The 15,758-nt window shown below is 36.5% G+C and overlaps 5 protein-coding genes and 1 pseudogene across 6 annotated transcripts; 1 reads left to right on the top strand and 5 right to left on the bottom strand.

Annotated features, from left to right (window-relative positions):
- Positions 1–1,054: 1,054 nt before the first annotated feature.
- On the bottom strand, positions 1,055–2,450 carry LOC18018989 (FBD-associated F-box protein At4g10400). Its single transcript, XM_006401265.1, has 3 exons — positions 1,614–2,450; positions 1,403–1,543; positions 1,055–1,321 (listed from the first exon to the last, which is right to left on the bottom strand). The coding sequence occupies exons 1-3, from the start codon at positions 2,448–2,450 to the stop codon at positions 1,055–1,057; spliced, it is 1,245 nt and encodes a 414-aa protein (XP_006401328.1).
- Positions 2,451–4,376: 1,926 nt separating this feature from the next.
- Positions 4,377–6,336, bottom strand: LOC18018988 (F-box/FBD/LRR-repeat protein At5g56420). 2 transcript variants are annotated; one of them, XM_006401264.2, is made up of 4 exons: positions 6,272–6,336; positions 5,065–5,979; positions 4,843–4,977; positions 4,377–4,751 (listed from the first exon to the last, which is right to left on the bottom strand). In XM_006401264.2, the coding sequence occupies exons 2-4, from the start codon at positions 5,917–5,919 to the stop codon at positions 4,473–4,475; spliced, it is 1,269 nt and encodes a 422-aa protein (XP_006401327.1). In that variant the 5' UTR covers positions 5,920–5,979; positions 6,272–6,336; the 3' UTR covers positions 4,377–4,472. The 2 variants fall into 2 exon arrangements, with proteins under 2 accessions (XP_006401327.1, XP_024012183.1); XM_024156415.1 differs by lacking the exon at positions 6,272–6,336 and having other exon boundaries at positions 5,065–6,086.
- A 415-nt stretch (positions 6,337–6,751) lies between these two features.
- On the top strand, positions 6,752–8,352 carry LOC18018987 (annotated as a pseudogene).
- Positions 8,353–8,534: 182 nt separating this feature from the next.
- On the bottom strand, positions 8,535–9,993 carry LOC18018986 (F-box/FBD/LRR-repeat protein At4g26340). The gene is made up of 3 exons (XM_006401262.1): positions 9,130–9,993; positions 8,909–9,037; positions 8,535–8,825 (listed from the first exon to the last, which is right to left on the bottom strand). Exons 1-3 carry the CDS (start codon positions 9,991–9,993, stop codon positions 8,535–8,537), a joined length of 1,284 nt encoding a protein of 427 aa, XP_006401325.1.
- Positions 9,994–11,548: 1,555 nt separating this feature from the next.
- On the bottom strand, positions 11,549–12,277 carry LOC18018985 (putative FBD-associated F-box protein At5g56440). The gene is made up of 3 exons (XM_024155409.1): positions 12,170–12,277; positions 11,946–12,071; positions 11,549–11,851 (listed from the first exon to the last, which is right to left on the bottom strand). The coding sequence occupies exons 1-3, from the start codon at positions 12,275–12,277 to the stop codon at positions 11,549–11,551; spliced, it is 537 nt and encodes a 178-aa protein (XP_024011177.1).
- A 1,910-nt stretch (positions 12,278–14,187) lies between these two features.
- Positions 14,188–15,594, bottom strand: LOC18018984 (putative FBD-associated F-box protein At5g56430). Its single transcript, XM_024156914.1, has 4 exons — positions 15,418–15,594; positions 14,761–15,234; positions 14,546–14,688; positions 14,188–14,473 (listed from the first exon to the last, which is right to left on the bottom strand). The coding sequence occupies exons 1-4, from the start codon at positions 15,592–15,594 to the stop codon at positions 14,188–14,190; spliced, it is 1,080 nt and encodes a 359-aa protein (XP_024012682.1).
- Positions 15,595–15,758: the final 164 nt, after the last annotated feature.

Below are 15,758 nucleotides of genomic sequence, written 5' to 3'. Positions count from 1 at the left end.
AAGGTTGTTCTTGTTACGGATATGAGTGATAAGGAAACACAATCACACATATCACGTTGATTCATCAATCACTATAATTAGGCTGGTTATTTACTTACATAATATTCCCTTTGGAACTAATTACAGGATATGATCATACTCAATAAGATATTGTAACACTCACAATCTACATATTGTATCAAGAGCCATCAATTCTAAAACCAAAAAGAAAAAAATTAATCTCCAATTTCTTTAGCTGCCGTCATCCATGTCTATCGCCTCAATATCAAAATGTTTTACGTTCAAGACTCAGCACCACCAAATACTTCATGTGGATCAGTCTTGAAATGCATGCTCTTCTTGATGGTTATGCCTTCGCAGGTCATTTCGATGGATCTCAAACTATTCTACCTGGTACTCTTACTGCTGTCAATGATACGATCTCAGAAAATATGGACTTCAGCTTGTGGAACCGCCGAGACAAACTAATTTATAGTGCACTCCTCGGTACGATCTCAACCTCCCTTGACCCTTACGCAATGAAATATATCATTCACTATCTATAGTTCTAATCCTAGATGTACTAGCAAAAGGACCGGATCCTAGGTAAGATTTTTTTAAAAAAAAGTCTTCGGCCCTATGATAATCCTATCATCAACATCATCATATTCATATATTTAGCCACGACTGATCTCCTCTGTCCAATGTCTCCAACATCCTATACATGATGTTCTTTCAATATTCAGCACAGAGCTTGTTCTCTTTTATTCGTTCACAAGACAACTTCATTTTTTTATATCTGACTCCCTTACAACTTCATGTTAGAACAATATAGAATAGATAGCCACATGCAAAGTATTACATTTTATTATATAAATTTAGGTCCATATAATTCTTAACATTCATACCAAAAGAAAGAAAAACTTAGGTCCATATAACATTATCTGTTATATGTTTATTTTCTTAGACAATAAAAAGAAACAAGTTATTTGCCGAAAGCATGATTTCATAGTTGAAGACAAACCATACGCGCGAGTCCAACCACAGAGCATAACTGAATAACAGGCTCAAATCCTTAATCAAACACGAGTTGGCATGTTGTTGAAGCTCTGGAAGAAAGTGCCAACTCTTTTATCATCTCAAATTTTGGAACATGACATTCTTCAGAGTAGATTGTTGTAGTCTTCAAGTGAGTAGCATTTTTCAAGATGTAAACCGCAAGATTTCTCTCATCTGGTGCTCCTGTGTATACTGACCAGTTGAGAATTTGTAGACTCGACAAGATACATCCAGGAACAGTATCTGGCTGATTCCACTTAATCATACCATTATAGTAATGATCCTAAGATTAAGCAAAAGAATTAGAATAGAACCATATTATGCATTAGACAAAAAAAAGAAATAGTTTAACGAAGAAACTTACATGCATTTCGAAAAGTTCTAGTTCTCGTACTTTAGGAGAATCATTCAACAGCGAGACAAGTAGTTTCGACGAAAACTCTTTGCATCTACATTGCTTCAGATGTTCAAGTTGTCTAAAGACAAAACCTTCACCATACAGAGCCTGCACATAAATTCAAATTATTAAAAAAGACGATTTTTAATAAATGAATTTATAAATAGAAACTGATTACCTCTGAACATATTGTAAGACGCTTGACGGATGTGATTGATCCAATAAGACTCTTGATATCAGGGCATTCCACATCGACATATGCCTCGATCAGGTTAGGCATATTGTCAATCAAACAATAGTGACTCTTATCATTATGGTCCTTGAGTTTTAAATACTTGAGAGAAGGAGTTTTTATCACAAACCCATCTATATCATAGAAATAGGGTATATAGAGTGATAAACGCTGCAAAGTTGGGACAATAATAGTGAACTTTCTCATCTTGTCATCTTCCGATATATCCACCAATAGTTCTTCAAGAGCAGGGCAACTAGATAGAAGTCGTTGAAGAGTTTCTTCATTGAAGTATGCCACGCCTTGAAGTTGCAAAGTTTTGAGAGAGTGAAAACAAACCATGTCAGGATTATCCAAGAAAATCCCACCATCGAGTTTCAAAAACACCAGAGATCTCTTGGTATAAAAGTTGATCGGCAATATGTTTGACTTTCCGGGAAAAGAAGAATAATGAATATCCAGCTCACGTACGTTGCGAAAAGCGGCAGACGCAACCATCAGTCTCATAACGTCAGGTTTAAAATACGGATTTGTTATCTTGAGACGCAAGCTTTCTATAACCGGAGCTCTATGTAGTGCCAGGCCTCTGAGAAGGAACCATTTTAACCTCTTGCATTGAGACGACTCTGAACAATTTTGGTCATCGTACTCGAGTTTTGGCAACCACCTCCAAAGATGCTCCCATCGTTTCGATAGAATGCTCGTGGACACAGCCATTTTTGTTGGAAGAAATGACAATATTATCACTAGCAATTCATCAGATAACCCACTGATTCTGTCCATATCTTCTCAGACGTAAACACGAAACAAATTGGAAAAAGAGAAACTCAGACAAAACGCTGGAAAATGCTCGAATTATCAAATGTAGGTGATGAGGCTTTTCAGCTAGTTACTTTATATATTTATATACAGCGACTGAGAGACATAAATGCAAAGAATATAAACGATGACTCTTCAAGGAGATTTCAAAACGGTGTTAATGTGTTGGTCAAATTCTTTGTATTCATTTCTCTTAATAGGTTCCATTACCTTTTGTGAAATCAAAAGCTTTAAGATGACTAGGTTCGTCTACTCATGTTGTTTCCTTGACATTTGATTGGTTTGAATTAGTTTTCTTTCGACGTACACGTTGTTTCATGAAACGAACTTAGCATAATTGTGAAGATTTATCCAACTTTCTTTGATTTCATTTAGTCGGTTTCTTTAATTTACTTCACGCGTAAGGTGAATAGACTGACTCAATTTATAAGGTTGGATTCATTAATCAGATCTTTGTCCTCTTTTTTGTTTGACTGACACCTCCGCCATATATTTTGTATCCACATAATTAATTAACTATGTTGTGAATAAATCTTTCTTTTTATCAATAACGTGCACTGTACGAGATTTCTAGCTTAGACGATCTTATTAAATCTCAACATTTTAAAAATATCTAACGATTCAAATAATCAATTGCGAGTTTGCAGTTGGGACATTGTTGAACAGAGCCGTTCCCAATTAGAGGCCTTAGGGCCAAATTAATTTCTTAAAAGGTTTGTCTTATTTAAATTGGGCTCATATTTTCAACTTTTTGTTTCTGGAGAAAGTGGCCACTAAACTGACTAAAATTTGATCCGGGGACTTACAAGCACATGACTTCGTCGTATTTAGGTTTAGCTCAGGTGACATTGTCGAGCTTGGTAACTTGTCGTTTCGGAGAAACTTTGAACACAAGAAATAGTTATCAAAACAGGGATTGTTCTCTTTTGTTTTAGCAGACTTGATTCACAAGGAACATCAATGACTTATCCCACATATATAATATTATGAAAGGACTGAGAAAAAAATTTCTTTGGACAACGGATGGAGAAAGTTTTTAGTTGAAATCATGCAAGTTCACATGTAGCTGAAGCTCTCGGCGATAATGCTAACTTCTTGATCATCTCAGGTTGCTCTTCAGGATCATCTGACTTAGTGCGGATTATCACCATTTTCAAATGACGAGAATTTCTCAAGATATAGGTCGCGACATCTCTCTGATCTTTCGTTCCTTTGTATCTCCTCCACTCAAAGATTTCAAGACTGGTTAACAAGCAATCCGGTACAGAACACTCGTGGCCACAAGAACTTTTGCCTGAATCAAAGATAGTGTCTGCAACAGGAAAGCATCAGGCAACTCGCTGATCCTATCCATCTCTAAAATTCAACAAAATCATGATGTCTGTTAACATCCAGAAATCAGAAGAAAAAAAGAAGCAGTGACAAATCAAACTCGGTATTAGTTTGCTTGAATTAACCTTGGAAATAAACAAGTAACCATATGTGTGGTTTGGATTAGACATTTATAGAACTGAAAAAAGAATTGAAATCAAATTTAAACTCACATGGTGCTAATAACGAATCCGATCTTAACAGATTTGCAGAATTGTTAAGGGAATGCTTTTTAGAAATGATGAATAAGCAACTGCGTCTTCATGTGCATTCTTTTTAAGGTAGACTGTAGAAGACTCTACCAAGTGATTGATTATGGAGCCTTTTTTTGTTGTTTAAAGATTGATTGTGGACTTGGTGAGGAGATTTTGATCAATGGAAATGAGAAACGTTTCTCAGATTACTTAAATCAAGACTTTGCCCACTAGAAAGGTCACGTTTTTGAAATGTTAAGTTGTCGGCGTAGAAATGCCGAGATGATCTCTTCCTCCATGAGACTTGACTCCCAAGGCACTTATATGAAAGTTAAACAGAGCACATGCAACTTAAAAACGCAACTGAATTGAACATTATAAAGTTTTGCGAGACTTAATATAAACCAAGCATTAATCAAATTCAGTCGAACAAGAGCTCGCATGTACTGGAACCACGCGCCGCAGATGACAACTCCTTGAGCATCTCATGTTTCTCTGGCAGAGTACTAGAGGGCTTGGGAGAGATAATCGCTGTCTTCAATCGAATAGCATGTTTTAAGATGAATCTCGCCACTTCCTTCTGCTTTTGTGACCCTTCGTATAATTTCCACTTTAAGGTCTCAAGATGAATCAAACCCTTGGGAAGAGAAACAGGTTGCTTCCAACTAGCCCTTGGACTAGTGGCACGTCGAATATGTTTCTGCGATGAAAATTGGGTAACGAGCTAATAAGAACTCCAATGCTCTGTTCATTCAAAGCCGGTAACAGAAACTGGGTTTGTGTCAATGTACCTGTCGTAGTTTAAGAACTCGTAGTTTAGGTGAATCTTCAATCAGTCGGGTGAGTAGATCCCACCACTGTGGCGCACATGTGCATAGCTCTAGATGAACAAGCTGAGAGAAGATAGTACCAGAAAGATAAGCAGCCTGCATTTTAAGAACATCAATCACAATAAATCAAATCACAAGAAACCGACTTTTTGTTGTTGTTCAAGTAATAGAAAGAGAGATTACATCTGAAGTGATCAAACATAGTGTTAGACGCTTGACCATGGTGAGAGAACCCAAAAGTTTCTCAGTGTTTTTATAAATAACATCGACATTTGCCTCTACCACATCAGGCATGTTATCAATGTAACAAAAGCCACCCCAATAGTCTTCAATGTCTAGACGCTTCAGTTTAGGAGCAACTATCAAGAACCCATCATCGTCTCCTTCAAAAGCTTGTGAAGATTTCTGCAAAGAGAGAGTTCTCAAGGACAACGCAGTAAAAGAGACGACTTTAACATTGTCACCAGGGCATCTCTTCACAACCAAATCTTCGAGACTAGAGCAGCTGGACAAAATCTGAGGAAGTGATTGGTCATCTAAGTACTTAACGTCTAAAAGGTGCAAAGTCTTGAGAGATGGAAAGCAACCATAAGAAGAGGCATCAACAAGGCTTGTGTTCTCGAGTTTCAGGACCACAAGCGTTCTGCAAGTAAACAAGCACTTAGGCAATCTTATAGGCTCTTCACCGGAACAATAACTGATACTTAGCTCACGCACGCATCGGTCTACGGCGATTCTAACCCATAACCCTGTATCTACATCTGCGTTTTGACACATCGAACCAATCTTGATATGCAAACTCTCCAAAGTTGGAGCCTTGTGTAGTAACAAAGACCTGTCGACGAACTTTGTGAACTTTGGGCATGAATTATCGTGAAGCCTGAGATCATAGCTGAGCCTAGGGACCAATGTCCAAAGAAACCGCCATCGTTTTGACAAAAGACTCGTCCCCAAGACATCTTTTGTTGGTAGCCATGACAATATCTGTATGAGGAAATCATCCGGCAACCGACTGATCCTATCCCTATAATCATCCATTTCTAAATTAACAAAAAGCTTTCTTCTTTTATCTCTGATTTTCACAATCGGCTCTCATTCCTGCAAAAGAAAAGAAATTGAAGTTCTGGGTATCATATATTCAGGAAGATGCTAATGAACACAACCATATGCAAACATTGGATTCGCAGAGAATTCACCCTATGATGCAGTCTAGACAAGTTCGGGGTCAGATAAAAGGTCCAATTTTTCAATTGTTTTGACCAAGAATCACTGAAAACTGATCCGTTCGCATTTGGGTTAAAATCATAGAATCGAGAAAATTAAGGCAGAAAAACAACGATTGATTCGAAATCCACAATGACGCGAAGAAATTAGCAAAAAAGAAACTTACTATTTCCAGCAAAATCGTTGCTTCAGTGACGAAATGTGTGTTCTCTGGATTGTGCAGGTTATATCGCGATAACAAGAAGTAAATTGCCCAAAAAAGAAATCGAATTTGCCACTTTATAATTTTGTTGGTTCGGTTCTCTTACAGGCCGGTTTGATTTTATTTGAAGCAAGAGGTCACACTAGATTTATTATGTTAATTACTAAATTTGAGTCACCAAATTTTACTAATCGTAAGAAAATACGGATTAAAATTAAAAATTTGAGCTTCTATGTTTAAACTTTTGTGTTATATATAAAAACACAATTTAGCAAGGTGGATTTAAAATATCTCGAATCCAAATAGATAGACTTTGGTTTGGTATGGATTTTCCAAATCCAAATAAGATATCCCTCCTGGTGGCTGTATATAAATTTACTAATCATTATTAGGGCTTTATGACTCCTGTCTTCTAATGGAGAAGCATACTTGGCTACTTGAAAAATGGTTTATCCAAACCAAACTGGAGGGTCAGAGGCTAGACTTATTTGTGTATAACCACAACTGTATTGTCGAAACGTTGGAAACATCTTTGGAAGCGTGTGCCAAATCTCAAGTATGGTCATCATTCGTTGAGTAATTACCCGAAATTTAGTAGGTTTATCTACAAGTCTTTGTCACTTAGTGAAGTTCCTGTTCTAACGAGCTTTGATCTAAGTCTTGGCCTATATTTTGATGATCCAGACATTGATGCTTGGTTTAAAACCGTGGCTAACCGTTCTGTGAGTGAATTGAGAATCAATTCGTTTAGCCGTAACTTCGCATTACCGAGTTGCTTGAGTGCTTGTGGAACACTCAAAACATTGGTACTACATCAAGTACGTCTATTGGGTCTTCAGCCTTCGTTTTGTTTGCACTCTCTTAAAAATCTGCACCTTTTATCGGTGGAGTTTCGTGGCGGAGAATCTGTCAAAACGTTTTTAAACGTTTGCCCAATTCTTGAAGTTTTGGTCGTAAGACGAGGAGCATGTGACAATGTGAGAACATTTACCATTAATGTACCTTCATTGAGGAGTTAACTGTGGATAATTTAGTTGGAGTACTTTACACCTCAAGTCTTAGGGGATTTGTGATCAAAGCTCCTTCTTTGAAACGCTTGAAGATTACGGATTTTAGTAGATTCTTGAAGTTGGAACCTATGCCTGATTTGGTAAAGGCTAATATCGACACTACTTTTGATCAACCTGAGAGTTTCATGGAATCTCTTACCTCAGTTCGACATCTCTCTCTGTGTTGTAACTCTAATAAGGTAAAAAACTTCATCATCAAGTACTCCAATCATGTTTAAAAGATGTTTGTGTACGTCCTTTTGTTTGTTTCATTGCATTATCCTGACTATTTGCTTTGATGATATATTGACAGAGTTTATATCCTTCTCATGGCACTTTCTTCCTCCGTCTTGAACATCTAGAGCTATGTACATGCACCCTCACGTGGTGTAAAACACTTATGCATTTACTCAATCACGGTCCAAGACTTCGAGTTCTCAAGCTCAAAAGGGTATGTTATGTGATATTGGAAGTTTGTTTTCAACTTGTTTTAATTTGGACAGTTTAACATTAACATTTGTGCATGTCATCATGTTTTGTTCTCTCAGTTCTATCATCTACATCATTATAACGGATACAAAGAACTGGATAATTGGTGGACCAAACCGAGCTCTGTTCCAGGATGTTTATCATCACATCTTGAGATCTTTGAGTGGAGATATTACCAAGGGACAGAGCAAGAGAGAAAAATGACAAAGTACATCTTAGCAAATGCAAGTCGTTTAAAGATGGCAACATTCGCTTCAAATTCTGCTGAGAAATATCAAATGTTCAAGAATATTAATATTGCATCTTTTCCCATAGCTTCAAAAGCATGTAAGCTTGTGTGTTTTTGAACTTATCTATGAAGCTTCTTAGTTCATAGTTTTGCATCTGGAAACATTTTAATTCTTTACAGTTGGAGTCTCATTTGGTGGTAGCTTCTTAGTTCTTGGCTTTGCACTTAGAAACATTGAATTCTTTACAGTTGGAGTCTCAATTTACGGTATTTTTTAGTCTGATTTCAAGTTTTAAGATACCCAAAACTTCAGATGCTAAAAAGTAAAAACAAACCAAATGCAAGAGAATGAGAGAATCTTTATTTAAAGCAAAACATTACAACCTTAATTCTTTACTCTAGTTGTAGGAACTGAATCCGAACGCAACATCCTTTTTTTTTCTTTTTCTAGCTTACAACTTCATATGTTGAACACAAGTTTGCATGTATTTGATGAACCTATTGAGAGTACAGAAGCTAAGTCCTCGACCATCTGATGCATTTTCTCCAAGCACTTGGATTCATTAGGGGTTATTTTCACCGTCCTCAAACACATAGAATGCTTCAGGAGATAACTCATAATATCCTTATCTGTTTCTCTCCCAAAGTATCCTCTCCACTCTAGCGTTTCAAGACTGGACCTCATACATTTTGGAACAGAGCTCGGCTGGTCCCAGCGATCCAGGGGACGCATCCACCGGCTAGAATGATTCTAAGTCATTATATTAATCGGATCAGTGAGTACTAAAAGTAAAAGAACATATAAGTAGACAAAAGTGGGGGAAGCTGCATTACATTGAAAAGCTTGAGAACTCGTAATTTTAGTGAACATTGGAGCATGCGTGCAAGTAACTTCAACCACCCACTTGCTGAAGTGCATAGCTCCAAGTGTACAAGTTGACAGAAGATACTAGGATCCATATCCTGAAAGCCGGAGAAATAAAAAAAAAATGCATTAAGCTTTTGATCTATGGTTTAAATAACTGATAAATTGAAGTGATCGAGCGATGGATTACCTCTGGCTTCAATGAATACAATGAAAGACGCTTGACCGAGCTGGTAAGATGCCTGAGGAAAGCTTTGGTAGATATTGCATTAGATTTGATACTTGCCTCCACAACATGAGGCAAGTTACTAACGACATCAAAGTCATTACCCCGATTATTATCAATGTTTAAGTACTTCAAAGAAGGAACATTTATCGCAACCTTTGGAATATACTTCTGATAAGAAGAATATCTTAAGTCATTATTGTCACTCTCAGTTACTGTTCTAATCAACAATCTCTGCAATGAAGGTACCGCAATATTAAGCTTTGACAAAGCATTGCTTTTTCTTTGTTCCAGCATGAGGTCAACAAGAACAGGACAATTTGATAAAAGCCTAGAAAACGTTTCATAGTTTGATTCCCTTAGGAGAACAATGTGAAGAGTCTTGAGGGAAGGTAGAGAGGTAGTCAAAGGAATGTTCTGATCTATCCAACCTTTGAGTTTCAAGATCACAAGTGTTTCGCAGGTGAACAAACTAAATGGTAACTGGATCAAGAAATCACCACATTCGAGTGTAAGCTCGCGTATGTGACGGCTGATTGCAGTTCGAATCCACAATCCAATTTCTCCATAAGCATAACCTGTCTTGAACTTGAAATGCAGGCTTTGTAGAACCGGATACTGATGTGAAAGTAGAGACTTGTCAACGAATCTTGAAAATCCAATTCTCCTAGCATAGTGATATTCTTGATCATATTCAAGCCTCGCCACATTCTTCCAGAGGGACTCCCATCTTTTGGATAAAAGACAAGTGGTCACGGCATCTTTTGTCGGAAGGGTTGACAATATCTTCACGAGTAAATCGTCAGGCAACTCATTAATATTGCTCATCTTAAAGAATCTTTGAAATTTCCTTTGGTTGTGTCTGGAATACAATCAGAAACCAGAAAACATGTCATTACAAATCAATGTGAAACCAGACAAAAACTATGCGAATCTTGAAAAGATGCACCAAGAGAGAGACAGACTTTTGAAGCTGAAAGAGAAGACACAAAGAACCCTAATCAAACCATGTGTTAGGTGTTTACAATAAAATCATCAAAATTTCGTACATTATTAGAGAATGGCCTAACCCTTTTCGTAAACTCCTCTGATTCGTAAGTTCCTCTGTTTCGGTTTATAATCCAAATGAAGCTTCTCTTTCATTTTATAAGGCTTGTCTAATTAACAAATTTAATATTTCACCAAGTAAATTAGGTATGAAATCACAAAATTGAAATCTATTAATAGATTTTCATGTTTCAAAGTAAATTGATGATATTTTTCACCTAGTATAATAGCTATGAAATGAAAAAAAAAATTCAGAAAACATTAATAGATATCAATGTTTCATAGTAATTTAGCCAAGTGTTAGCAAATTTATTACTTACTGAGATAAAATATGAATAAATTTAGCTAATATTATGAGTTTTAAACTTTTTTTTATCATATGTATCACCTTTTATTGAGTTAAATAATATGATATTTTTATTTAAATTATAAATATAATATCTCATGATATTAAAATTAATATAAAAAAGATTGTCTACTTGTCAAAACAAAATTACATAGATTTTCTATTTCTAGTTTCTACAACCAGCAGATCCAGTCTGGTAGACAAGGAGGCTAAAAAGATTAAGATCACCAATCCTTTCCTTCTCCGTTGGGCCATTTTTAAAGGCAACTATTGTTAAATCTTTATAACCACCAAATTTGTTGTTTTTGTTACTCGAACACAAAGCTCGCAAGTTTTAGAACCTCTTGGCACAGAAGCTAGGTTCTGTTGCGTCTCTTCCACGTCATGGGATCTAAGGAAGAACTTCGTCGTTTTTCAAACATTGTGCATGATGCAGGAGATAACTCACCAACTCCTTATCTGCGGCTCTTCTTATGTAACCTCTCCACTCTAGAGTTTCAAGACTCGAAATCAAACATAACAGAACTAGGCAGGTTCCAGCAATCCAAGGGAGCTGATTGCTCATTGGAAGTTATTCACGTGGCTATCTGAAATAGCTTTTATCATTTTGTTTCATTTGTAAACATACTCAGGTAACTGTTTAGATAATCGCTTTTTCTTTTTTGCGTAAAATTATCATCGTTCTAAGTTCTAACTATAAAACTAATCAAACCTTATAGCATAAAGTTGATAGCGCAAATTTAGTATCAATCCCTACAGGGTCTTAAATCTATGTAGACCAACTAGATTTTCAAGAACAAAAACAGGACAGAGTCAATAACTCTGTTTCCAAACAAACCCTAAGGTACGGTTTCTTACTTGACAAGAAAATAGTAAAAACAACCTTGTAGTAAAGCAACACACTATAAGACAAAACAGAAGTAAGGATTGCTCAGTGCTAGCTTAAGAAGGAAGAAAGAAACAAGTTCAATTCAAATCACACACTAAACTCTAAATGCTGCTCCCAGGTATAAACGAAAAACTAAATCCTGGTTTTAAAGAACACCTCGACGTGGACGTTAACTCTATCAACATCTTGGTTTTCTCTTCCCAACTGGTGGATATCGAGGGTGTAATCGTCATTGTCTTTAGGCAGTTTGCATTCTCTAAAATGTAAATCGCCATTTCTCTCTCAACTCGTCTTCCTTGGTAGCCAACCCACTCAACAGTTTCAAGACTCGAAATCAAACATTCAGGAACGCAACACGGATTCTCCCACTGGTTTTCGAGATCTCTATTAGAGCTACAGTGTATCTGAGTTTCCAAAGAAAAGAAAAAACAGTTAGTTTAACTATATTTTAAAGAAGCTACAGAATCATCATTAATTTGGGTTTGGGAATAAACATACTTGTCTCAACTTGAGAACTCGCAATATAGGGGAAAGTTCGAGTATAGGACAGAACCAATCTAGAAAGCATATAATGCATATCTCGAGAGACACCAGATGATTAAACTCGCTTGTAAGATATTCATTCTGCAAAAGTAATTGATACCACAAGTAGCAAGAAACTATATGTGTTATCAGTAAACAATCTTAATCACAGGAGAAAGAAGAAAAAATAGAGGCTTTACCAAATATGGTGTTAAGCATAAGGAAAGGTGTTTGGCTGAGCTCAAGCATTCCAGAAGGTTAGAATCTCCATTTCTAAGCTTTATTTCTGCCGTCACTAGGTCAGGCATATTCGTTACTGAACAAATCTGGCTAGATTTATCATCAATCTTTAAATTCTTCAAACAAGGAGCATTGATCATAAACCTGCAGTAGTTTGCTCGATAAGCCTCTCTACCGTAATGGACGCATAAGCTCTGCAACGTGGGCACATCAATACTGAAACTAAGTTTCCAAGTTGTTGTGGTCCATCGACTTAAAATCAGTGTTTCAAGATTAGGGCAGGCGGATAAAAGCCTAGAAACAGTTTCATTGCACAAGAATCTGACACGTAGAAGACACAAATACTTTAGGAACGGGAAACAAGCTGTGGAAGTAACACCGTCAATGATTGCTTGTTGGAGACGTAAAGACACAAGGGTTTGACATGTATAGAGTATCTTTGGAAGGGTTCGGGAAAAAAAACCGCCATGACAATGAAGAAGCTCAAGATAACGCACTTGGCGAGCGATTGCAACTTCAACCCATTTTTCATAATATTCAGGTGCATAGCTTCTGGTAAGCTTAAGATGAAAAGTTTCTAGAACCGGAGATTTGTTTCGCAGCAAAAACTTGTTGATTACCCTTGCAGCTCTTCTAACAGATTCATCACAAAACATGAAATTTGAAACAACTTTCCAAAGATATCTCCATCGTTTTGACAAAAGACTTGTGGCCACAGCTTCTTTTGTTGGAATGATTGACAATATCTTCACAAGCAAATCATCAGGCAAATCGTTGATACTTCTCTGATTGAACCAAACCTCTTGTTCTCCTGCTGGTTTTGGAAGACTTCGATGTTCTATTACAGGTTCTAGAAGACGCCGTCGACTGTTTCTTCTGGATACACTTAGAAACCAGAGGAAATTTAGCTACACGATCACACATGAATTCGAATTAGAGGAAAAACAAGGCGAAAATTTTAAAAAACATGTTGGAATCAGAATAATAAAAGGAACTGAAGAACCATAATCAAATCATATTTCGTGTTTTTACAATACTGATCTCAAGGAGTCAAGGACTAACCTTTTTTCAAATTTTCTCATCTCTCGTCACTGCTGTAAACTCTTCTCTGTTAGGCCAAAACCCTAATTTTAGCGTTGAAAAATAGGAGAACAAATAATAAATTAGAATTTATCCAATATTTTTTATTTAATTAGAAATTCTCCAAAATGGGAGTGAAATAAACTGTAAGAAACAGCCTAGCTTTTTGTTTACTTGTGTCTCAGACTCTCAGTGCTAAGAATGGTCCTTTGTTTTTTCCAAACCCTAATCATAGGCTTGGACTTCTCTTTCATTTGTGAAAAATCACTATATTGATTATCTTAATTGGTGAATATTTATATTCACAGTCTCTTTTTGCTTTATGATTTCTTTTTTTTATCATGCATTATGTTAATTTCGTTTAAAATCAAATCTATAGCATAATTGTACAAGAAACATCACTTCTTATCTTTACATTGACCATAGACAACTTTTAACAATACATCTTACTAAACCTTCAACTTTTAACACTAAAATCTTACTAAACCAGAAGATTTACGGTGACTTGTAGTCTAGCAATTTGTACTAATTTATGCGATATGTCATAATCTAGATTATATATTTATATAGTATATATGCTTGTGTGAGTTGTCGACGACAAGAATAATGACAAAAACTATCCAAAACATACATAACAGAAGAGAAGATTGACAGTTTAAGAGGAGAATAAACGAGTTCAACAAAATATCAAAAACTAACGGTTAATACTGCTCAAATCTTAGCTCTCAGTTAATAGCCAGTATATTGTAGTAAAGCTACAAGCTTTGAGACAGAACAGAAGAAAGAAGATTGGATACTTGATAGGAGAAGAAACAAGTTGAAATGAAACCAAACATTATGACATTGATTTTATAATGACTACTACTGTTCGAATCATAGCTCAGAGATGAGATGAAACTTAGGTGAATGAAAGGCGACATTTGCTGGAACTCCTTGGCATGGACTCTATCTCCATCTGCATTGGTATTTTCTCTTTAACCTCGGTAGATAGTGAGAATTTAACACTCATCTTCTTTAGGAAGCTTCCATTCTCTAACAAATACATCAGCACACATTTCTCTTCTTGTGTTCCTTTGTACCCAACCCACTCAACAGTTTCGAGACTCAACATCAAACATTCAGGAATACAACTCGGCTGCTCCCACTTACTACGGACACTTTTAGAATTCCTGCACCTGGAGTCTCTCTGAGATCAAACAGATAACAAACATCACCAGACTATATTGAAGATGCAACATCATTTGGGGTTAATGGACTCAAAACTTACAAATATTTTGAATCTGAGAAATCGAAGCTTAGGAGAATGTCTGAGCAAAAGATTCAACCAATCCAAGGAGCACATAACACATAGCTCTAGAGACACGAGCTGATCGAAGTCGCATTCAGGATGATATGAATCCTGCAAAAGTGGCAGAAACTAGATGTAATCACAAAAGAATCTTAATCACAGGAGCAAATAGAGACTTTTTACCATTTTTGGTTTTAGACATAAGGAAATCTTTTTAGCTGAGGTAAGAGATCCTAGAAGCTCCTCAGAATCACAGTGCCTAAGGTGGATATTTGCTTCTACCTTCTCGGGCATCTTAACTAATGAGAAAAATCCACTCAAATGATCAATAATCTTTAAATAAATTAAAGAAGGAGCATTGATCACAAATCCATGACCCTCCCTTGCATTTTTATAACCTCCTACTATGTTCTTGATCTTTAACCGCTGCAACGACGGCACACAAATTGCAAATGTCTTCACCTCTTCTCGTATCCATAGATCTACATCCAATGTTTCAAGAATAGGGCAACAAGACAAGAACCTATCAACAGTTTTATCGCTTGAGAAGATCACATCTATAAGAGACAAAGTCTTGAGGCACCGGAAAAAAGCTGATGAAGGAACATCTTCAATGAGCGCTTGCTTGAGGCGTAAAACCACAAGGGTTTCATGTGTGTACAAGCTCATAGGCAACGGTAAGAGACTTAAGTAGGAGGTATTTCGAAGAAGCTCTACATGACGCACATTGCGAGCAACTGCAACATTAACCCATTTTTCATAATCTTGAGACGGATAGTTTCGCTTGAGTCTGAGATGGAAAGTTTCTAGGAACGGAGCATTGTTCAGCTGCAAAAACATGTCAATAAACTGTGAAGCTGTGGCATTGTATGAATCGTCATACTCGAGCTTTGGCACTAGTTTCCATACGTAACGCCATCGTTTGGATAGAAGAGAAGTGGCCATAACATCTTGCATTGGAGTTAATAACAAAATCTTCACCAGCAAATCGTCAGAAAACTCACTGATATTTCTCATATTGAATCAACCTTTGAATCAATATATATACTATTGAAATTTCGAAGACGGTGACGGTGTTTGCTTCTGGATACACTCGGAAATCAAACAAAATCACAAAGAATCAGACAGGCGAACCTCGAAAAGATTTAAACTTTGAAATCAGAAAAGAAATTGCAAGAGAC

The sequence above is a fragment of the Eutrema salsugineum genome, unplaced genomic scaffold, assembly GCF_000478725.1.
Source record: "Eutrema salsugineum unplaced genomic scaffold, Eutsalg1_0 scaffold_2, whole genome shotgun sequence".
Classification (NCBI taxonomy): domain Eukaryota; kingdom Viridiplantae; phylum Streptophyta; class Magnoliopsida; order Brassicales; family Brassicaceae; genus Eutrema; species Eutrema salsugineum.
Note: the sequence above shows the minus strand (reverse complement) of the source record. Positions and strands in the feature narration are given on the sequence as shown.

What these genes read in the sequence shown, in the direction of transcription:
- LOC18018988 (XM_006401264.2), bottom strand. Translation starts at nt 5,919, where the DNA reads ATGGATGATTATAGGGATAGGATCAGTCGGTTGCCGGATGATTTCCTC. An exon ending in TATGTTTGATCACTTCAGAT is followed by an intron (nt 4,978 to 5,064) that starts GTAATCTCTCTT and finishes CTTAAAATGCAG; the next exon opens with GCTGCTTATCTTTCTGGTAC. An exon ending in GAGTTCTTAAACTACGACAG is followed by an intron (nt 4,752 to 4,842) that starts GTACATTGACAC and finishes TTTTCATCGCAG; the next exon opens with AAACATATTCGACGTGCCAC.
- LOC18018986 (XM_006401262.1), bottom strand. Translation starts at nt 9,993, where the DNA reads ATGAGCAATATTAATGAGTTGCCTGACGATTTACTCGTGAAGATATTG. An exon ending in TGTATTCATTGAAGCCAGAG is followed by an intron (nt 9,038 to 9,129) that starts GTAATCCATCGC and finishes TCCGGCTTTCAG; the next exon opens with GATATGGATCCTAGTATCTT. An exon ending in GAGTTCTCAAGCTTTTCAAT is followed by an intron (nt 8,826 to 8,908) that starts GTAATGCAGCTT and finishes ATAATGACTTAG; the next exon opens with AATCATTCTAGCCGGTGGAT.
- LOC18018989 (XM_006401265.1), bottom strand. Translation starts at nt 2,450, where the DNA reads ATGGACAGAATCAGTGGGTTATCTGATGAATTGCTAGTGATAATATTG. An exon ending in GTCTTACAATATGTTCAGAG is followed by an intron (nt 1,544 to 1,613) that starts GTAATCAGTTTC and finishes ATTTATGTGCAG; the next exon opens with GCTCTGTATGGTGAAGGTTT. An exon ending in TAGAACTTTTCGAAATGCAT is followed by an intron (nt 1,322 to 1,402) that starts GTAAGTTTCTTC and finishes GCTTAATCTTAG; the next exon opens with GATCATTACTATAATGGTAT.
- LOC18018985 (XM_024155409.1), bottom strand. Translation starts at nt 12,277, where the DNA reads ATGCCTGACCTAGTGACGGCAGAAATAAAGCTTAGAAATGGAGATTCT. An exon ending in TATGCTTAACACCATATTTG is followed by an intron (nt 12,072 to 12,169) that starts GTAAAGCCTCTA and finishes TTACTTTTGCAG; the next exon opens with AATGAATATCTTACAAGCGA. An exon ending in GAGTTCTCAAGTTGAGACAA is followed by an intron (nt 11,852 to 11,945) that starts GTATGTTTATTC and finishes TTGGAAACTCAG; the next exon opens with ATACACTGTAGCTCTAATAG.
- LOC18018984 (XM_024156914.1), bottom strand. Translation starts at nt 15,594, where the DNA reads ATGAGAAATATCAGTGAGTTTTCTGACGATTTGCTGGTGAAGATTTTG. An exon ending in CAGCTTCACAGTTTATTGAC is followed by an intron (nt 15,235 to 15,417) that starts ATGTTTTTGCAG and finishes ATGAGCTTGTAC; the next exon opens with ACACATGAAACCCTTGTGGT. An exon ending in AAAATATTTGTAAGTTTTGA is followed by an intron (nt 14,474 to 14,545) that starts GTCCATTAACCC and finishes TTGATCTCAGAG; the next exon opens with AGACTCCAGGTGCAGGAATT.